The 20,380-nt window shown below is 34.4% G+C and overlaps 1 protein-coding gene across 1 annotated transcript in view; it reads left to right on the top strand.

Annotated features, from left to right (window-relative positions):
• The first annotated feature begins 13,695 nt into the window (after window positions 1–13,695).
• Window positions 13,696–20,380, top strand: part of LOC129001661 (ryanodine receptor) — a 168,616-nt gene continuing 161,931 nt past the window's right edge. Inside the window, exon 1 of the mRNA XM_054429037.1 lies at window positions 13,696–13,863. Within this exon, the coding sequence (XP_054285012.1) occupies window positions 13,810–13,863 (54 nt within the window). The 5' untranslated portion in view covers window positions 13,696–13,809. The remainder of the gene's footprint in view (window positions 13,864–20,380) is intronic.

Below are 20,380 nucleotides of genomic sequence, written 5' to 3'. Positions count from 1 at the left end.
TATGAGGTATGAGGTATGAGGTATGAGGTATGAGGTATGAGGTATGAGGTATGAGGTATGAGGTATGAAGTATGAGGTATGAGGTATGAAGTATGAGGTATGAGGTATGAGGTATGAAGTATGAGGTATGAGGTATGAGGTATGAAGTATGAGGTATGAGGTATGAGGTATGAGGTATGAGGTATGAGGTATGAGGTATGAGGTATGGGGTATGGGGTATGAGGTATGAGGTATGAGATATGAGGTATGAGGTATGGAGTATGAGGTATGAAGTATATGAGGTATGAAGTATATGAGGTATGAAGTATGAGGTATGAGGTATGAGGTATGAGGTACACTGTAGTGGCTGTAGTCTGGTTCACACGCTGGCGACCTAACGACTTCACAGTTCTGTACACTAGTTATGACGTATGAGGTATGAGGTATGAGGTATGAGGTATGGAGTATGAGGTATGCTGTAGTGGCTGTAGTCTGGTTCACACGCTGGCGACCTAACGACTTCACAGTTCTGTACGCTAGGTATGACGTATGAGGTATGAGGTATGAGGTATGAGGTATGAGGTATGAGGTATGCTGTAGTGGCTGTAGTCTGGTTCACACGCTGGCGACCTAACGACTTCACAGTTCTGTACACTAGTTATGACGTATGAGGTATGAGGTATGAGGTATGAGGTATGAGGTATGAGGTATGCTGTAGTGGCTGTAGTCTGGTTCACACGCTGGCGACCTAACGACTTCACAGTTCTGTACACTAGTTATGACGTATGACGTATGAGGTATGAGGTATGAGGTATGAGGTATGAGGTATGAGATATGAGGTATGAGGTATGGAGTATGAGGTATGAAGTATATGAGGTATGAAGTATGAGGTATGAGGTATGAGGTATGAAGTATGAGGTATGAGGTATGAGGTATGAAGTATGAGGTATGAGGTATGAGGTATGAGGTATGAGGTATGAGGTATGAGGTATGAGGTATGAGGTATGAGGTATGAGGTATGAGGTATGAGGTATGAGGTATGGGGTATGGGGTATGAGGTATGGAGTATGAGGTATGAGGTATGAGGTATGAGGTATGGGGTATGAAGTATGAGGTATGAGGTATGAGGTATGAGGTATGAAGTATGAGGTATGAGGTATGAGGTATGAAGTATGAGGTATGAGGTATGAGGTATGAGGTATGAGGTATGAGGTATGAGGTATGAGGTATGAGGTATGAGGTATGAGGTATGAGGTATGAGGTATGAGGTATGAGGTATGAGGTATGAGGTATGAGGTATGAGGTATGAAGTATGAGGTATGAGGTATGAAGTATGAGGTATGAGGTATGAGGTATGAAGTATGAGGTATGAAGTATGAGGTATGAGGTATGAAGTATGAGGTATGAGGTATGAGGTATGAAGTATGAGGTATGAGGTATGAGGTATGAAGTATGAGGTATGAGGTATGAGGTATGAGGTATGAGGTATGAGGTATGAGGTATGAGGTATGGGGTATGGGGTATGAGGTATGAGGTATGAGATATGAGGTATGAGGTATGGAGTATGAGGTATGAAGTATATGAGGTATGAAGTATATGAGGTATGAAGTATGAGGTATGAGGTATGAGGTATGAGGTACACTGTAGTGGCTGTAGTCTGGTTCACACGCTGGCGACCTAACGACTTCACAGTTCTGTACACTAGTTATGACGTATGAGGTATGAGGTATGAGGTATGAGGTATGGAGTATGAGGTATGCTGTAGTGGCTGTAGTCTGGTTCACACGCTGGCGACCTAACGACTTCACAGTTCTGTACGCTAGGTATGACGTATGAGGTATGAGGTATGAGGTATGAGGTATGAGGTATGAGGTATGCTGTAGTGGCTGTAGTCTGGTTCACACGCTGGCGACCTAACGACTTCACAGTTCTGTACACTAGTTATGACGTATGAGGTATGAGGTATGAGGTATGAGGTATGAGGTATGAGGTATGCTGTAGTGGCTGTAGTCTGGTTCACACGCTGGCGACCTAACGACTTCACAGTTCTGTACACTAGTTATGACGTATGACGTATGAGGTATGAGGTATGAGGTATGAGGTATGAGGTATGAGATATGAGGTATGAGGTATGGAGTATGAGGTATGAAGTATATGAGGTATGAAGTATGAGGTATGAGGTATGAGGTATGAGGTACACTGTAGTGGCTGTAGTCTGGTTCACACGCTGGCGACCTAACGACTTCACAGTTCTGTACACTAGTTATGACGTATGAGGTATGAGGTATGAGGTATGAGGTATGAGGTATGAGGTACGCTGTAGTGGCTGTAGTCTGGTTCACACGCTGGCGACCTAACGACTTCACAGTTCTGTACGCTAGGTATGACGTATGAGGTATGAGGAATGAGGTATGAGGTATGAGGTATGAGGTACGCTGTAGTGGCTGTAGTCTGGTTCACACGCTGGCGACCTAACAACTTCACAGTTCTGTACACTAGTTATGACGTATGAGGTATGAGGTATGAGGTATGAGGTATGAGGTATGAGGTACGCTGTAGTGGCTGTAGTCTGGTTCACACGCTGGCGACCTAACAACTTCACAGTTCTGTACGCTAGGTATGACGTATGAGGTATGAGGAATGAGGTATGAGGTATGAGGTATGAGGTATGAAGTACGCTGTAGTGGCTGTAGTCTGGTTCACACGCTGGCGACCTAACGACTTCACAGTTCTGTACACTAGGTACTTCCTACGTTGCCTCACTCACTACTCCAGTATTCTGACCCGTAGAGCCTCCTAATTCTAGTTGTGGATGCCCTTCTATTGGCCAACTCACAGATTACTTCCTACGAAGATGACAGATAGCCGAACTTTCAATTAATTGTAATTACCAAACACTTTGTCCTCTCTCCGGGGAAGCTGGTTGGTCTTGATAATTTCACTGTGATACGTTGTAAGATTGCGGATAGTTTATGCTTCGCATAATTAATTTAGTTTTTTCCCTGTTTCGGAAAGATATCTATGATGTGTTGGTTCTAAAATTATGATGTTGGAAGTATTTATTTTTGAACCACTTTCAACCCATTGGGTAGATGAAATGAAAGGGTGTAATTAAGCAACGAATATACCTGGAAAATATTTGTAATTACTTTCAAATTAACTTACATATTTTTGTGTTTGTCATGCTAACTTGGATACGCGTTAGTTTCTGAAGTTAATGTCTCCAAGACTCTAACAAACTCCTTACAATCACGCCACCATAACGTTGTCCCGCCCCTCCTCCACTCCATATCAATATTACCACTTTAGCCTTAAACCACAACTCAACCACTGCTCCTGGTTTTGTCCTGCATATTTATCTTTGGATTCAAACTATCACAAGGTTTTTAGTGAAGGGAAATCATCCAATACAGGAACTAGACTGAGGGATAAATCATTTTTGTTTTCTAGATAGGATAAAGCTACAGTCTAATGCGTCTTTGGAACCACCATGTTTTGGCAATAACGTATATCATATTGAAAACCATTTGGTGGTCGGCAAGGTTTAAGCTAGTACTATGGATGAAGTTATATAATTGTATTGCTTTATCTATGCTAGTATCCCAAGGACATACCCATATAATAATGAAATCAGAAAGCAGATCTAAATATTCCATAGTATATTTCGTACCTAGGGCCGAAAATGAGGTTTTGCCGGCTCGAGATAGTTTTTAAGTTCGAGACGAAGTCGAGAACTTAAATCGATCGAGAGCTGCAAAACCATTTCGGTCCGTGGTACGAACGCTATTTTTTACCACACTATACCCTATTACCACTATTCACCACTATAATAATGCACACTGATAGTCAACACAACTACAACTTTAAGGTTATGTGAAGAAAAAATTTGAAGAATCAGCAAAAATAAAAATAAATAGTTGCTAGGAAAAGGTGACAATAACACAATTCTATTGCAATGCTATGGATTTTGATTGTGTATTTAAAATGCATTCATGTTTTAAGTAAGTAAGCGGACAGATGATTTTGCGGCCCCGTCCTGTAAAAACCTGCTCGGTCCCCAAATTACGATGGCAGCTGGCATGGCCAGCAAAACGTAGCTTTCAGCCACCAATTAACGTATGTAATACAGCCAAAAACATCATAGTGTGGTGAAAAATGTATTACTTGCTCAATTTTATGCAACATGAAAAATCTGCATCTGATTTACAACGAAGAATTCAGCCAGCAACACAAGTAAAATAAGCCTTAGTAAATTCTGACGATTCGAACACCATCATATAGATCCTAATTTAAATATATAAACCTTTTATGTTGTATGAGACAATTTAAGTCACGAAATTTGCCGTTAACATGACTTGCTGGGTAGCTGAAAGGTAAAGGGCTCGCCTTAACAATCGAAAGGTCATCACTTCGATCCTTAAAAAAATCAGTAGCTTTTTGAAGCCTCGTAAGTGGACCCTGCTGTTCCTTGGATAAATTATCCTAGCTAATGAAACAGCTGATCTTAGTTCAGAAAGCCACACATCATCATACTTCATTCTACACTCATCCCTCGCCCATATTTGGGTTAAAATACTCCCCTGGATGGCGTCCCCATCTCAATTGGTAATGGTAATGATGTAAGAACAACAATTTTTTCACAATAGCAGTTGTATACACCATATACACTATCAGCCCAGGCCACGGACAACCACCAAGCCGTGTATACCTGCCTAATGTCTATCTGTTCTGACTATCAGCTGTTACAATCTTTCCCAATGCTTCTTCATCTGTTGTCCATTAGGTTAGGAAACATCACGGATGCTTGAGAGGTGTGAACTCAGTATTTATGGAGTATTGTTAGAGTAAACAAATCCAAACGTTTCCCCGACACTTTTACGATACAACTGAAGTTAGCAAGTGCAGACAATCTTTTCTCTGAAAGTAGGTTTGGGAAATAATTAGTTTAAACGCTTGGCATACAAAAATTTAGTTTCGTCGGTTATAGGTGTGTATTTTTCTGTCTTGTATTATAAAGAGGGGGTCTTTACCTCAGTGGTTGTTCCTGATGGTTACTGAAACCAGTGAAAAGTTGTATATAGATAAATAGATTTTAGACCCGGAAAACTAGATGTACTTCTTAAGATCCACTAAATCTTCATCAGAGGATGTCAAAGATTTGTAATTGTAATTTTTGGAGGTAAAATATCGATTGGTATTTATGGTAAAAAATAAAATAAAAAACATTTGCAAAATGTTGTCAAATATACTAACAACTATTAGTTTAAAATTTTTGGATTATGCTTAATTAATGTGGTTATAAAGCTAATCTGGTAATCGCTAGTTCGATCCTGAGAAAAGTGTGTAGCTTTTTTATTATTCAAAACTAAACCCAGCTGTGATCATTGGGATTTTAATAAAAGGTCTCGGCTAATGAAACAGCTGATCTATTAAGCCACACAACACATTAACAGCTGATTACACTAACAAGCTACACAAAGCATCTCACTCCATTCTACACCAATCCGTGACTGATATTTGAACTAAAATACGCACCTAAGTGGCGTCCCCATCTCCATTTTTAATGGGAATTGCTTAAAGAGCCTAATAATGCTTCCTATCCCTTACCTCGTTTCGAAGCGCGGGTAAAACAGTCAGTTACTTATATGATCAACTTTAGTTTACTTTCTTTTCAAGTAAAGCAATCTTTATTCCAAGAAGACAGAAGATTTACGACTTTGTTTGTACAAGTGAGGTGAAATCACCTTTGGAAAAACAAATGTACTTGAAATGTAAGGTTTTATGTTCATTCGATTAATGCAATGTCTCTTTACCCTACAAAACTATCGTTATAAGACCAAGACAGCTAACACGACTCGACCATTTATAATTTTACCGAGTTTTCCATAGGTAGAGCTTTTAGGATGGACCTTGTTAAGGAATCAGTTGGTCTTAGTACTAAGGCCATTCAAAATAACACAACCCTAAAACCATTATTGGGTTAATATGCATCGGCTGTGCTCCCGTCTAAGATAACTAACCACTAACCTAGTAAGTTACTTTATGTGAGTAGTCGAGGGGTAATAAGAGAAAGAAGGATGCCGCGTCAAAACTATAGTGTCTTTTGATGGTTCGGAACTAAGTAAAATGTTGTAGTTTGCTTGTTTATGAACATTTGGAAAATGCATTTATTTATTTCTAAACTATTAATATTTTACAAAAAAAAAAAAAAAAACACTTACCCTCGATGTTGCAGCAAACCTAAGTATGTGTTAAACTAATTATATTTAAATAGGGAATAGATGTGATATTTTTAAGGAAACATTTTAATGTAAATCCAATCGGGCCAATGGAAAATCGCTTAGTCACCAGGATTGCTGTGCCGGGGGTATTTTTATTTCTTCTCAGTGTTTTCTTACAATCTAAAAGGTGATGAAGTTGGTTCAATCTTAGACTGACAGAACAATTGCATGTTTCACGCAAGTTTCTTTGCGGAAATTCTTGTTTATGTTTGTATAAATAAAACATTTGAGGTAAAATAGAGTATTGGGTTCGTTAGACTTACCGTAACTATGTTTAAGACTTGTTGCTGACGAGTTTTAAACTAACAAAGGTTTTTTTTTTGCATACATTACCATTTAATTTCTCTCGACGGTGATGACTCTTTACCATAACTGTCATACTCACAAATCGAACCATTTAATATAAACTACAAGACCATTTTGAGCAAAAAAGTTACACAAAAACGAAGTGTTACACGACTATGTGTTCAAAAAAAAAGAAAATGTGTTTTATAAAGTTTTCTTCATTAGTTTCAAAATGTCTTGTTTCCTTTTGCAGAATAGAGAAAATTGGAAATAATCAAATACAGTAGAAGCTTCAAGTTGGTTACTCTTCTTAATAAAAAAAACTTGTTTTAAGAATTATAATTTATAAATATTAAATACTGAAAAAATAACGCAGCAAACCATCTGAGAATATTACATAGTAATACAACGAGGCAGTTTTATTTTTAACATTCGATTCCCCTTTTTCCCACTCAAAAAAAAATAAAAGAAAAAGAAAAGAAATATGTAAAATAAAAATAACATAACACTAAGAAACTAATAAAACCTCTCACGATATTTTTCTTGTTTACCGACCAAGTGAATACAACTGTTGTGGCGCCTTTCTCAGGAAATTCTCAATATTACATTCCTTCAATAACTCTTCTCTTCCACAATATCTTTTGTCCCCACACAATACTTGAACCAACAACATTGAATTGTGGTTAAAGTAACTTACTTATATAGCATACAATTTATACTAAGACGTAGCCACATTATGTTTGATATTCTGTAGTCCAATTCTGATTATCATCGTCTAAATAGCTATTTTAATTTGCCTTGTTTTAAGAAAGATTTTATACACAATAAGATTTTTCTCCGACTGGATTCTATACTTTGGCACCCGCAGTTTACACCTTCATAAGATCAAAATATTACAATTGTGATCGATTTTGATCCAACATAAATATCACATAGGCCTATACATTATATAACAACTCTACCAATCACTTTATTCAATAAAATACGTCTTCCATCTCGATTTGGTTTAATAGCACTCACGAATATTAGAACAGAAAGCTGTATGGATCATAAACATAAACAAATGACGTAACTGGTGAGAATCCTATACTAATAACATTAACAGCTTACACATTTCCATAAGTACCGTAATGTCAACTAATGTTTACGATTCATACAGTTTCTGTTCTAGTATTAGGGATTAACACTTATACTGTAAACTTTCACAGAACGGCCATATATAAAACAATCAGTATTGTAACACAATAAGTAAAACATACAGGGTGATTGATATAAGTGTGCCAGCCGTTTTATTCGAAAACCATAAGAGATATCAAAAAAAGTTAAATGGTAAGTGCCTTGGACTTTTTATTTAAAAAATTGTAGTAAAGTCGAAAAAATTATTTTAGCCGCCATTTTTCCAATATGGCCGCCAACTTTGATTTTTCTTATGGAACACCCTGTATTTTATGATGTATTCTGGTAGAAAATGTAATTTTAAGACGATTTTATTCTTGTGATTTTTTTCATAAACCTAACCGTTTCAAAGATAATAATGGTTTAAGTTGTGAAATTTTGAATGGTTTTCGAATAAAACAGCTGGCATGCTTGCTTAGGCCTGTATCGAAACTATTTCTCATGCAAAAATTTCAAAACTTTAACCATTATTATCTTTGAAACGCTTAGGCTTATGGAAAAAATCACAAGAATAAAATCGTCTTAAAATCACATTTTCTACCAGAATACATAATAAAATACAGGGTGTTCCATAAGAAAAATCAAAGTTGGCGGCCATATTGGAAAAATGGCGGCTGAAATAAGTTTTTTGACTTGACTACAATTTTTTAAATAAAAAATCCAAGGCACTTATCATTTAACTTTTTTTGATATCTCTTATAGTTTGCGAATAAAACTGCTGGCACACTTATATCAATCACCCTGTATGTTACAATGGTGTTCGATTTAGACCAGTCACCTCACGTCTCTACTACGGTGACCGTCGTATACTCCCATCACGCATCGACAACGTTGTTAAACAAAAATAAACCTTCCCAAACTTCTTGTCTGTGTAATACGTGGTTAACGGTCCAACCAACGTTGTTCAAAACATGAATGCAAATATATTACAATCAGTTGTTACTGATCCAATCAATTTACTTCGCAAAACTAGCAAGCATCTCCTTGAATAGATACATCTTATGTGTAAATTGTGCAGACAGTACTGATATAGAATAATTGGGTCTTTGCCTTATCTATGTTTGTATTTTCCAAAGTTCGTGTATATTGTTTTTGTACAATTATCTCTGTAAATGATGACTACAATCAATAAAATTAAATACAATTTTGAAGCCGAGAAAATAGATGAAGTTCAGGACCATCTCACCAGAGTATGATTGATTTATCACTTTCACAGAATATTGTCACATGGGAAGTCTATTCTGTGTATAGTCAATGATTATTGAAAATAAATTAATTTGTAGATTTATTTAATGTTCCATATTTTTTGTAGTAGTAAAGTATTATAGTATTAGGTTATAGTATAAATGGCGCATAGGTTAGAGAGAAAGATTTAATTCCAAACGCCTGTAAGATAAAAGCTGCAATGTTCACTCCAGGCACGTATGTCTCGACACAAGCCTGTTATTTCAGGCGGACCTGACCGTAGCACATTATCGCACACGTTTGTAATTTATACTTGCTTTTCCAATCAAAAGTTGTCTTATAAAGAATTTCCCACATAGGGAGTAAGCTGTTGCCTTAGTTTTCATGGTGAGACCTTGACCCACGACCGATAAACTTTTTTTATGTCCCCACAGGCCAAAAACACCATCCTTAAAATTCATATACGAGATTTAAGGAAACTGTTTGCACACAATTATTTTGACAAATACAATCAATAATATCCACCCTAAGATTTTATTTTAAATTAAATCTTTCCACGGGCTCTGTTATCAATCGACTTTTAAGAATGAGATTATATTTAGGCGTTAAGTATTTTGGAAAATAATTTTTATTAACTTTTACCGTAACAAAACAATAAAAGTGGGTAAAAATAAGAATAATTATCCTTCCAAACACTTGTTGTTTTGTACGTTATAAACGTGTTTACATTCACAGATTTCAATGTTATAAAACAACTTTTCCCAGATGTCTAACTAATTTACGTAACGGAATTTTGCGAATAATAATTTTAAATGTGAGACACAATGTGAGACATCTCCGCGGAATGTGGTGATTGTTGTAAAGCGATTGTCGCTCCCCGGGGATCTGCGGTTATTTTGGGACAGCTTCTAGTCTGGACCACAGAGCTGGTCTCTTGCTCCGTACCGTGGATCCAGCATCCCAGGAAAAACTTATCGCTAGGTGAATATTCCTTAAAAAATATAGCCAAAAATGTGGAATAAAATAAGGTAAACTGAATGGTATTAAATTACAATTCTAGGATAAACTATTTACAAAGACATTATTCTTTGAATACATTAGGAGAAACTAATTATGAGTGTAAAACTAATAATAAATTAACTTTGTAAATTAATAAACTGTGCAAAAATAATTTAAGCTTAATCCCTATTAGGAAAATCGGTAAATTTTTGGATAGAAGACACTTGAAGGCCGTGTGATTGTGTTTAACTATATATTTCGCCAGGCTGCACTATTCTTCACGCTCACTAATTCATCCAAGGGGGAAATATGGTCCATCGTCTTTTTCATAAATAGTCCATGAAATTTCATCGGTATACATTACGCTTGGCTTAAAGAAAAATTTAATTCCAAGCTCATATAAGAAAGTCAGTATACACTGTAAGAAAGTCAGTATACACTGTAAGAAAGTTAGTGTACACTGTAAGAAAGTCAGTATACACATAAAGAAAGTCAGTATACGCAGTAAAAAAAGTCTGTATACACTGTAAGAAAGTCAGTATACACCGTAAGAAAGTCAGTATACACTGTAGGAAAGTCAGTATACACTGTCAGAAAGTCAGTATACACTGTTAGAAAATCAGTATACACTTTAATAAACTCATTAATCTTTAAGAAAGTCATTATACACTGTAAGCAAGTCAGTATACACTGTAGGAAAGTCAGTATTCACTGCAGGGAAGTCACTATACACTGTAAGACAGGCATTAATCTTTAAGAAAGTCAGTAAACACTGTAAGAAAGTCAGTATACACAGTAAGAAAGTCAGTATACTCTGTAGGAAAAGTCAGTATACACTGTAGAAAAGTCAGTATACACTGTAAGAAAGTCATTAACCTTTAAGAAAGTGTAAGAAAATCAAAATAGCTTTACCTAATAACTCCTGATTAAGTGGGATTTCAAAAATAGCCTTACATTTAAATTGATGCCTGTTTGCCTAGTCCAACTTTGGATGAACACCAACAATGTCGATTGACGAAATAAAAACAATTTCCATTTTTAGTTTAACATCCCTCCTCCCAGAAATTACTAACTTGATGTGTTTTGAGTATTCATTTTCAATACAAACTATTTTAGAGAAATTGGTTGTTAATTTAAACTTACACTTGCACGCTATTCAGTACCATAACACTTCTTCCAAATGGTGTTTTAGGTTTTGATTTGTTTGTTTATTTACCGTACACTTTGGTTCGTGGCAAAAATGAAGTACTGGGCACTTGTACGAGTCATTAAGTTACAGCGGATATTTAACTTGCAGTACAAAGTGAGATGCTAAATCAACTCGCGGTTAAATTGTACGGAACCGAATCCTACACTCAATTGGAACAGGTCATTGATGATATTTTAAGTGTCTAGCTGATATTTTGGCAAACGCAGGGAATGAGTCAAAGTTAAAACCGCGCATTACCAAGGGCGTTTTGTATAATTTATGGGACTAGTCTAGATGAAGGTTGGCTTACAAATTGTACATAGAAAGTCTCCTCTTAGGTATACAAAATACAAAAACATTTTGGAAACGTTGGTCTTTATTGTCCTGGTTATTATCAGTATCACTTTGAAACAAGGACACAAATATGAATTAAAGACAATAACGCAACTAACAGCGTCATGCTATTATATAAACACACTGCGTCGTCGATTTAATACCCTTGGATGAGATGTAGCAAATCTTGAGTCATCTTGTGTGTACGAAGCCGTAGAGCCAGAAGGATGGGTTTCAGGTTGAAGATGGGTAAATGATGGGTTTTGAATGGATATGATTATATCTTGACTAATATTGTCAAGATATAATAACGGTTCTTTGCCTGGTTCTTTTATGTTATATATTATGATTCGTTATGGTTCTTTACCTTCTTCATAATAACAAACCTGGTTCTTTAGCCAGAACCATTTGTTGAAAGATCAATGACGACTGGGTCCAGTTTAAACTTTTACTTGCTGAAGTTACTGGGTGTTTTCAGTGTCAAACAGGCATTTCCTAAACACTAGGCGAGCACTGCATCCTCTCTACCACTATATCTATCACAACAAAATAGAAAGTGTAATTTTTGTTTTTCATTGCGTGTGTCTCAACGTCATTTTTGTTTTTCATTGCGTGTGTCTCAACGTCACTTTTGTTTTTCATTGCGTGTGTCTCAACGTCATTTTTTTTTTCATTGCGTGTGTCTCAACGTTATTTTTGTTTCTCATTGCGTGTGTCTCAACGTCATGTAAATAAATACCTTGAGCAGACTATTACACACTGTACATTACAAGCTCCTCTTATTGAGGCATACTTTGTAATACAAGTACACAGAGAGAACGGCAGAGCGCGCAACCGTGTAATGCAGAGATGAGGGCTGAGTGTAAATGTAAACAAACGTCCCCGATAGGATTAACCCCCCTACGGTACCCCCCTCCTCCCACTGTACCCCCCTCTCTGTAGCTAGGTCACGTTATTAGATTAGTAAATCATCTCTGGGCTGACTACAATCCGCTTACTCTGTATACTAAACTGTGAACCGCACACGATCACACTAAACTATGTGCCTAAGTACACAGTGCCGTCTAAGGTATGTGTCATTCTTAATATCACTTTATTACCCGTTACAAATGGAATGTCCGTAGTTTATATGAAATACACTACAACAAATATGTTCTATCGTTTGAAGAAACTGGGTTTTCCATGGTGTTATTATAGGTACAATAAACAGTTGCATCGGTCTACCAGAAGGATTTAAATAAATGGTCTGACGTATTTAAATAACATGTTTTGATGCTGTTATAGAATCGATTAATATTCCTAGGATGAAGAACACGATTTAGAGGCGTTAGCAGGTAAACATTCCTCCATTAAATTGATACAAACTTTACCCTACTAATATTATAAAGATTGGATGGATGTTTGTGACAAGTAAGCGCGAAAATTACTGGTCGGATTGGGCTGAAATTTGGGGTGATGATAGCTCACATTCTCGATTAACATATAGGAATGTTATCTCAAAACTCCTTTCAGGCTCCGCCCCAGTGGCTCTGGAGTGTCCCATGTTAACCTTATAGGCTTTCACAAAAGGAATTAAATAATTTTGTCAACTGATTTGACCAAACAAGTTGGTTCCATGATATTCAATAGCATTAAAAATGTATAAGGTTTACCAACAAGGTTAAGCACTATTACATTTTTTTGCAATCCACATATAAATCCCAAAGTACTCATGAACTACGCGTCACACACCCTCATAAACCATTTACTTGACGAGAAACCCTGCGCAAAACTATCCATTATCTTATAAATTATCCTTTAAGGTCTTAATTCCTTTCTAAAGTGAACTTTCCATATACCTAATGTTAAAAATACCTCAGCTATAATTATTTGTTTGTTATTCTCTTCAATTGTTTACCTTATTAAAATCAGGTGTGATTATTTTGTTTGTATTACTGTATTATATTTTGTTTGTTTCAGTTTATCTTAACCAATAAATAGTTTTATTAATACTTATGAATTAAAACGAAGTGAAGCTCGTTGGGGACGATACCAACTAGTTCTGTTTAATGTTAAGAGTGTTACTGTAAAAGATACTTTACTGTATAAAATCAGCTGTTCTTTCCACAATACATAACAACCTTCAACATTTTGATAACTCATACCCCAACACATTGCCTATGTCTATGGTTTCACATACCTAACCCATGTGCCCACCGTTACATAATCACCGTCGCGACACTAGCGCTACCCGCGGCGGCGACGCGACGCTTCCTAGTCAGTCTTGGAGTAGCGGCGTCCGACGTCGCATCTCCGTCGACTTACGATATCTCGAGGAGTCCATGATGTGCGGCTAGGCCGGAGTGATAGTTTTGTGGATTTATTTGTTTATTGTGAGGAACCATGGCGGACAGCGAAGGAGGATCGGAGCAGGATGATGTCTCATTCTTACGAACGGTAAGTTTTTTTTTTTTATTTTTTTTTTCATACGTTTTTGAATTCTAGATTTTTTTATATTTTATATTAGTTTACCTGTTTCATTGGGTTTTGTGTTATTCTAAAATTTGAAACTTCAAAAAATAAATCATTCGTACTATTCTTTTAACAGTTTGAAATCAATTTAAGCCCCTGTTATACTTAATTAATTATGTAATAAGTACTTTATCATAATGGAGTAAATCTTTGAACAATTATTGCCTATGTTATTTTTACCTTCTTTTCAATTATGATTAATTTATTATTAGTTTTGGACGCTTAGGGGGTAGAGCGATCTTATTAAGTACAGTTATACAAAGTATGTGGTTTTTACAAGCTTAGAGATCTCATTTTTAAATCAACTACCCTATCAACAAATTTACTTTGCACACTAGTTTTCCCAGGTAATAAGGACTTGTACGAGTACACATCACGTTTAAAGTTTACTGTGTAAGGTATAGGATCGGTAAGTGTTGTCCGGGGCAGCGAACTCTTATTTTATGTCTGATTGTTAATTGTAGAGTCTTCTCAAGTTTCGTCTCGTTCTGGCTGCGCGCTGAAGTAGTAAAAGTACACTAGAACCTTCAGTTCTTCTACGATAGTTGTGTGCTTTTAATTTCTTAGTTAATTAATGCTTGTATGTTAACACAGACAAAAAAACATCTTGTAACTATGCTGAAGGGCATTTTCTCAAACAGGGAAATTATATTTGCGGAGAATACTTTCTACGTTAATTTTACAATTATACTGAATATTGTTTAGGAAATAAAATAAACACACAATAACAAAATAAATTAGAATATAAAATCTCGAATTTACAAATAACAAAAATTTTACAGTAGCACTAAACTAACATATGATTCTTGGGAGGTCATCGTTAAAAGGCCTTATAAAATATCAAGAAACAAACAAGGTTTTTCTAGGTTGAGGAAACATTGCTTTGTTGTTGTTATTTTGTTATTATATTGGTATTGTTTTTTCAATGGTTAATTTTATGTACATTCAGTTTTCTGTGGTTATATCACTAATAATTTACTTGCTTTATTCTTTGTCGTTACAATTATTTTTTTTCGTTATCATTTCATTGTTATTTAGCTTCTTTCACCATAAACCAATCAATGTAAGATTGTTTTTCCATTTTATGTTGGCAATGCTGTTGAAATATATAGAATGAAGAACGTGACTTTACCAACACTATGCAGTATGCAGCATTGTGCAGCAGTGCAGTTTAGTCCATTATCTATGCAACCTTTGCTTCATAAAATGTACCAGTGAGACTTCCTCACCCAACTTGTTTTATACTTTTACTTTACACAATGAGCAGTTAAATTTTATAGTTGTTTTATAGTTTTATAAAAGTTGTATGATCTTTTCTTCTCAGTCAAAATAATTGTAATGTATTTGAAACCTCACAAATTGTATTTATGCATGAAAGCTTAATTGATGTTTATGAGATCACAATTCAATTCTATTCAAAGTATTTATTTATGATAAAAACCAGTTGACAAAACAATTACTACATGTACGATTTAGTACATGCATTTCACAATTAATTAACTTTAGAATGCATCTGCTAGATTTGAAGATAAATTTGTAAATTAAAATACACCGAAGAAAGTTTCTATTATTGTTCTATAAAGTTGTTCTATTATTGTTGATTTAGCATAGGACACGTAAAATGTCCAAGCCGGTAAATCTCATTGAATAACTTTATAGTAAACAAACCCAGTATTTTCAGTACGTCTCATTGGATCGTAATGTAACTACAAGTAAATATCATTAACACCTTTACTTAAGCGTTTCTCTAACCTTGAACATTTATGTATTTAATTCTACAGATTTTGGTGTGTTTCAAAACAAACCACTTATCATTCTAGTTGGGTATTTAACCGATAATGTACGCATAATAGTAAAACGTTGAACACAATTATACTAGGAATTAAAAAATTGATTTTCTACCTGCAATTCGTTTTATCATCATATTATTAAATTTCTATACCTCTCACATTGGACCTTTTTCTCTATGAAGCATGTTAAAAAATATATTGCACGATTGTAAGGTAAACGACAAAGTAGGATCTTGTCCAGTAAATATTGTTCATCCACAGGGACATATAACATGAAATACTGCAAGAACTGTGTGTGTTGTGTGCGGACGAGAGTACAAATACAGCTCTACTGAATAAATAACTGCAAATGGACCAACCCGACTTGCGGGAGAAAATGAGAGAGGTAGCGTTGTAATTGTGAGAAATATCTGGAGTAATTCTAGAAAAATATTGTGCGACTCGGTAAAACTACTTTTCTCTACGCTGTTTTCCTGATCTACTTTGTGATCCCAGTGCCGTAGCAGTGCACACGTCATCTACTGGTATTTTGTGATTTCCTGTGCGAAACATTTTTCTTTAACCGTTCAAACCCAATTGCTCTTAATATATATTGTTGACCTATTGATCAGAAGCATCATAAATCGTAGCCCAATAAACATCATTGGGTCCAAAATCAAAATAGATCTCGCTTTAAATGCGAGTACAAGCGATCGTAGGACAACTCGGATACCCACATGGTTATATAGATATTAGTATTTAATAATAAGATTGGTTAAACATACTCTGTTATACAAATTATTGTCGTAATGGATCGACTTATTGTAATGTCTCTTCAGTCCGGTGTATCTCGTATACCGGTATTATTGTTTTGGTTTGTACCATTTTATTTTATATTATTTATGGGGTTTCCTCCCTCAAATTGGGAAACCACACTGTAAATAATGAGAAATCGTTATACTACACCAGTGCACTCAAGTGTCACCAACATGAAACGCACAAAAACTAACCATATTTTACGAGAATAACAAGATTACTTGCACTATTCAATTTTGACGACTTTCCACAATTAATGAAAACAATTGTAGAATCGTGCTCTGCTATTGTGATTTTTATTATCACATCCCAAAAAAGGGTTAGCAAATTTACATACCTAAATCATCCCACGCCATTCTAAACTCACCTTACCTTAAAATGTTTACAGAAATACCTCTTAATTATTCACCATAAACTATTGTAAGATATAAAATAGTTTTATATTGAAATCTTAGTAATGATACAACAAACCTAAATAACGTTGTTTGTCTCTAGTCGAATATAAAAGTAAACAAAATTAACAATACGAATATTATAAATGCAATTCAATTATTTAATAAGAGAAAGAGTAAAGCTGTGTATCTGTTGTATGTTTTTTCCATTGACAGAAATACTCTCCGTCCATAATTTTTAAATAACCGTCCAAATTAAACGACTGTAGTACCATTTTAATACCCTTAAATCTTCAAATATGGTTTTATGTATTTATTATTTTAGAAGGTTAAACTGTAAGATTGTATTCATATATTTCTGAGTGTTAATTAAACCTCACCGATACGTTTCCTGTAATGACCAAGTCACTGTCATACTATGAATACATTTTAATTTATTCTGATATCAATGGTTATACAAACAACAACAGCTAACTTACACTAGGGTCAGTGGTAAACTGTTGTTAGAGATTATTTGTTTTGTCTCGATGGTCTCTGCCACTACATTTTTAACTGTTTGCCCTCGATTTGTGCAGGCCTTGGGCAGCTCAAGTCTAGTATTTGTATCCAACTAAGCTATTGTTTGTTAAAAACTTACGGAAAGTAAATAAAGATACATCTTATAACACTTAAAACATAGATTTACGCTTATACTGTTACTCACAAGACGGTAAATATACAAAAGATGGTAAGTAGTGATCGATTTCGATTGGACACTCCAATCATCATCAGACCCAATTTGGCGAATCTAATTTAATAACACGTACAATGCTGATCAAGAAGTTATTTAGTGAAGCTAGTCAAGCAAAGTTAGCATCAAAATATAGGGATACAAGAATCAAGATTTCCATGAATATTGCAGATATCTACTTCAACAAAGAATACGCCTATTGGGTCTGATGATGATTGGAGTGTCCAATCGAAATCGATCACCACTTACCATCTTTTGTATATTTACCGTCTTGTGAGTAACAGTATAAGCGTAAATATATGTTTTAAGTGTTATAAGACGTATCTTTATTTACTTTCCGTAAATTTAATAACACGTACAATGCTGATCAAGAAGTTATTTAAATACCCCCGCCGCAGCAAACCTGCAGACTAAGCGAATTTCCATTTGACTGATTGGATTTACACTGAAATGTCTACTTAAAAATATAACATTTATTCCCGATTTAAATAGAATTAGTTTAACAAGTACTTAGGTTTGCTGCATCAAGGAGGGTAAAATTGTTTTTTTTTTTTGTAAAATGTTAATAGTTAGTAAGAAATAAAAACATTTTCCAAATTTGATCAAAATATGTTCATAAACAAGCAAACTACAACAGTTTACTTATTCTCCATAAGAATAACATGGGAATTTTAAATTTACAATTTTTTGGAATTTTCTCCGTAACCGTTAGGCGCATAATAACGCTTCAATATACTAAATTATTTGTTTTTTTAAGCTCTACAAAATGGTTTGGAAATAAATTGCAAAATTTTAAGTTTTTTGGGTCAAAAATGGGCAAAACCTATTTTTACCCCATAAAACCCCCCCGTAAACACCCGTTACCATAGTCCGATCATGCTGGATCGCGAACTCGTTCGAATAAACGTAGGTTTACACGTTTGTGCCAAATTTCATCAAAATCGGATCATTTTTGCTTGAGTTATCGTGCTGACGGACACATATATATATATATATATATATATTATTTTCTTGCATTTTTAGGGCTACTAATATAATAAAATTAAAACATATATAACAAAGTACCCTTTTAGTAATTATTTTATTTTTCATGACGACATGTTTCGGAACTAAGTCCATTGTCAAGTCATTTTTACCATAACCTCATTCTTTAAACTAACAAAATTAAAAATATAATCATATGTAAAAATAATAAAATATGTTAACTAAATCTTAATACATTTTGGTATTAATTTTTTTCATTATACTATATGAATGTTTTTCTTTCTTTCCTTAGTTTTTCAATTTTATCGTAGATAGGTTGGTTTAATTTTGGAATCATTGTGTTGAGTATGTTGTTGGGGTCCTTTTTGTTGTGTATATAAATATTTAGCTCTTCTTTCACATTAAGTTTCTCACGTTCTTTTTCAAATTCTAAAATAGTTAGATTGTCTTTCATGTTTTTATAACTGTGGTCTGTGTTCATTATATGGTCGGCGAAGTTCGACTTCATTGATGTCTGATTTTTTGATTTCAATGCTTGTAGATGTTCCTTGAATCTTGTTTTAAAAGTTCGAGATGTTTGACCTATATAATAATTGCTACAGTCACTACAGTTTATCTTATAGATTCCTGATTTGTTGTACTTTTCGTCTTCATTATCTTCTGTGTGTTTGATTTTTTTATTGATTAATTGGAAAATATTGTTCTTAGTTCTGTAACTTACCCTTATATCCGAATTTTTAAACGTATTTCTTACTGCTTTAGTCATATATTTGTTATAAGGTATACATATATATTTCTTTTTCTCTTCATTTTCCGTTGTTTTATTTTGCTTTTGTAATTTGTTTTTCAATTTCTTCTTTATCATATTGTCTATCATTTTTGCCCTGTAGCCATTTTTCTCTGCTAAGTATTTAATGGTATTTTTCTCTTTTTTGAAATTTTCTTTATTCAAGGGAATATTAATAAGTCTGTGGATAAGTGAATGGAAAGTAGCGATTTTATGACTCCAAGGATGATTAGAATAGTATGGAATAATGATGTCTGTGGTCGTAGGTTTTCTAAATATGTTAAATGTATGTCTGTTGTTATTTTTTGAGATTGTAATATCTAGAAAATTTATTTGTTCTTTTTGAACCTCTCCTGTAAATTGTATTTTTGGAGATAGGCTATTAATATATTTTAGTAGATTATTAGCTTCATTTTCATTTCCTTTGAATAAACAAATTATATCGTCTACATATCTGTACCAGTATTGGATTTTATCTTTAAATGGGTTACAATCATTCATTATTTTGGTAGTTTCCATTTCTTTCATGAATATATCTGCTATTATTCCAGATAGAGGGGAACCCATTGGTACACCATCTTCTTGCAAATAGAAAGAGGAATTGTAGCTGAAATAGTTTTGTTTCAGTGTCAATTGTGTAAGCTGAATAATATCTTCAATTTCTTTTTTGTTTAATATATTTTTCCCAATTAGTTCTTTTCTTAGAATATTTAATGTTTCCTTTGTTGGGATATTTGTGTACATGTTACAAACATCAAATGAGATCAGTAAAGAGTTCTCTGGAATGTCTATATCTTTTATTCTTTCAATGAAATCATAAGTATTTTTAACATTATACCCATTATCCATATTGATACTATTTTTTATTTTGTTGTCCAAAAATTTTGATAGTTTATAGGAAGGAGCATTTTGAAAATTTACTACAGGTCGGATAGGTATATTAGTTTTGTGCGTTTTTGGTTGT

The sequence above is a fragment of the Macrosteles quadrilineatus genome, unplaced genomic scaffold, assembly GCF_028750875.1.
Source record: "Macrosteles quadrilineatus isolate MER2022 unplaced genomic scaffold, UCM_ALF_1.0 Scaffold_8__2_contigs__length_117827958, whole genome shotgun sequence".
NCBI classification, from domain to species: Eukaryota; Metazoa; Arthropoda; class Insecta; order Hemiptera; family Cicadellidae; genus Macrosteles; species Macrosteles quadrilineatus.
The sequence above is the reverse complement of the archived record's forward strand: the minus strand, read 5'-3'. Positions and strand labels throughout refer to the sequence as shown.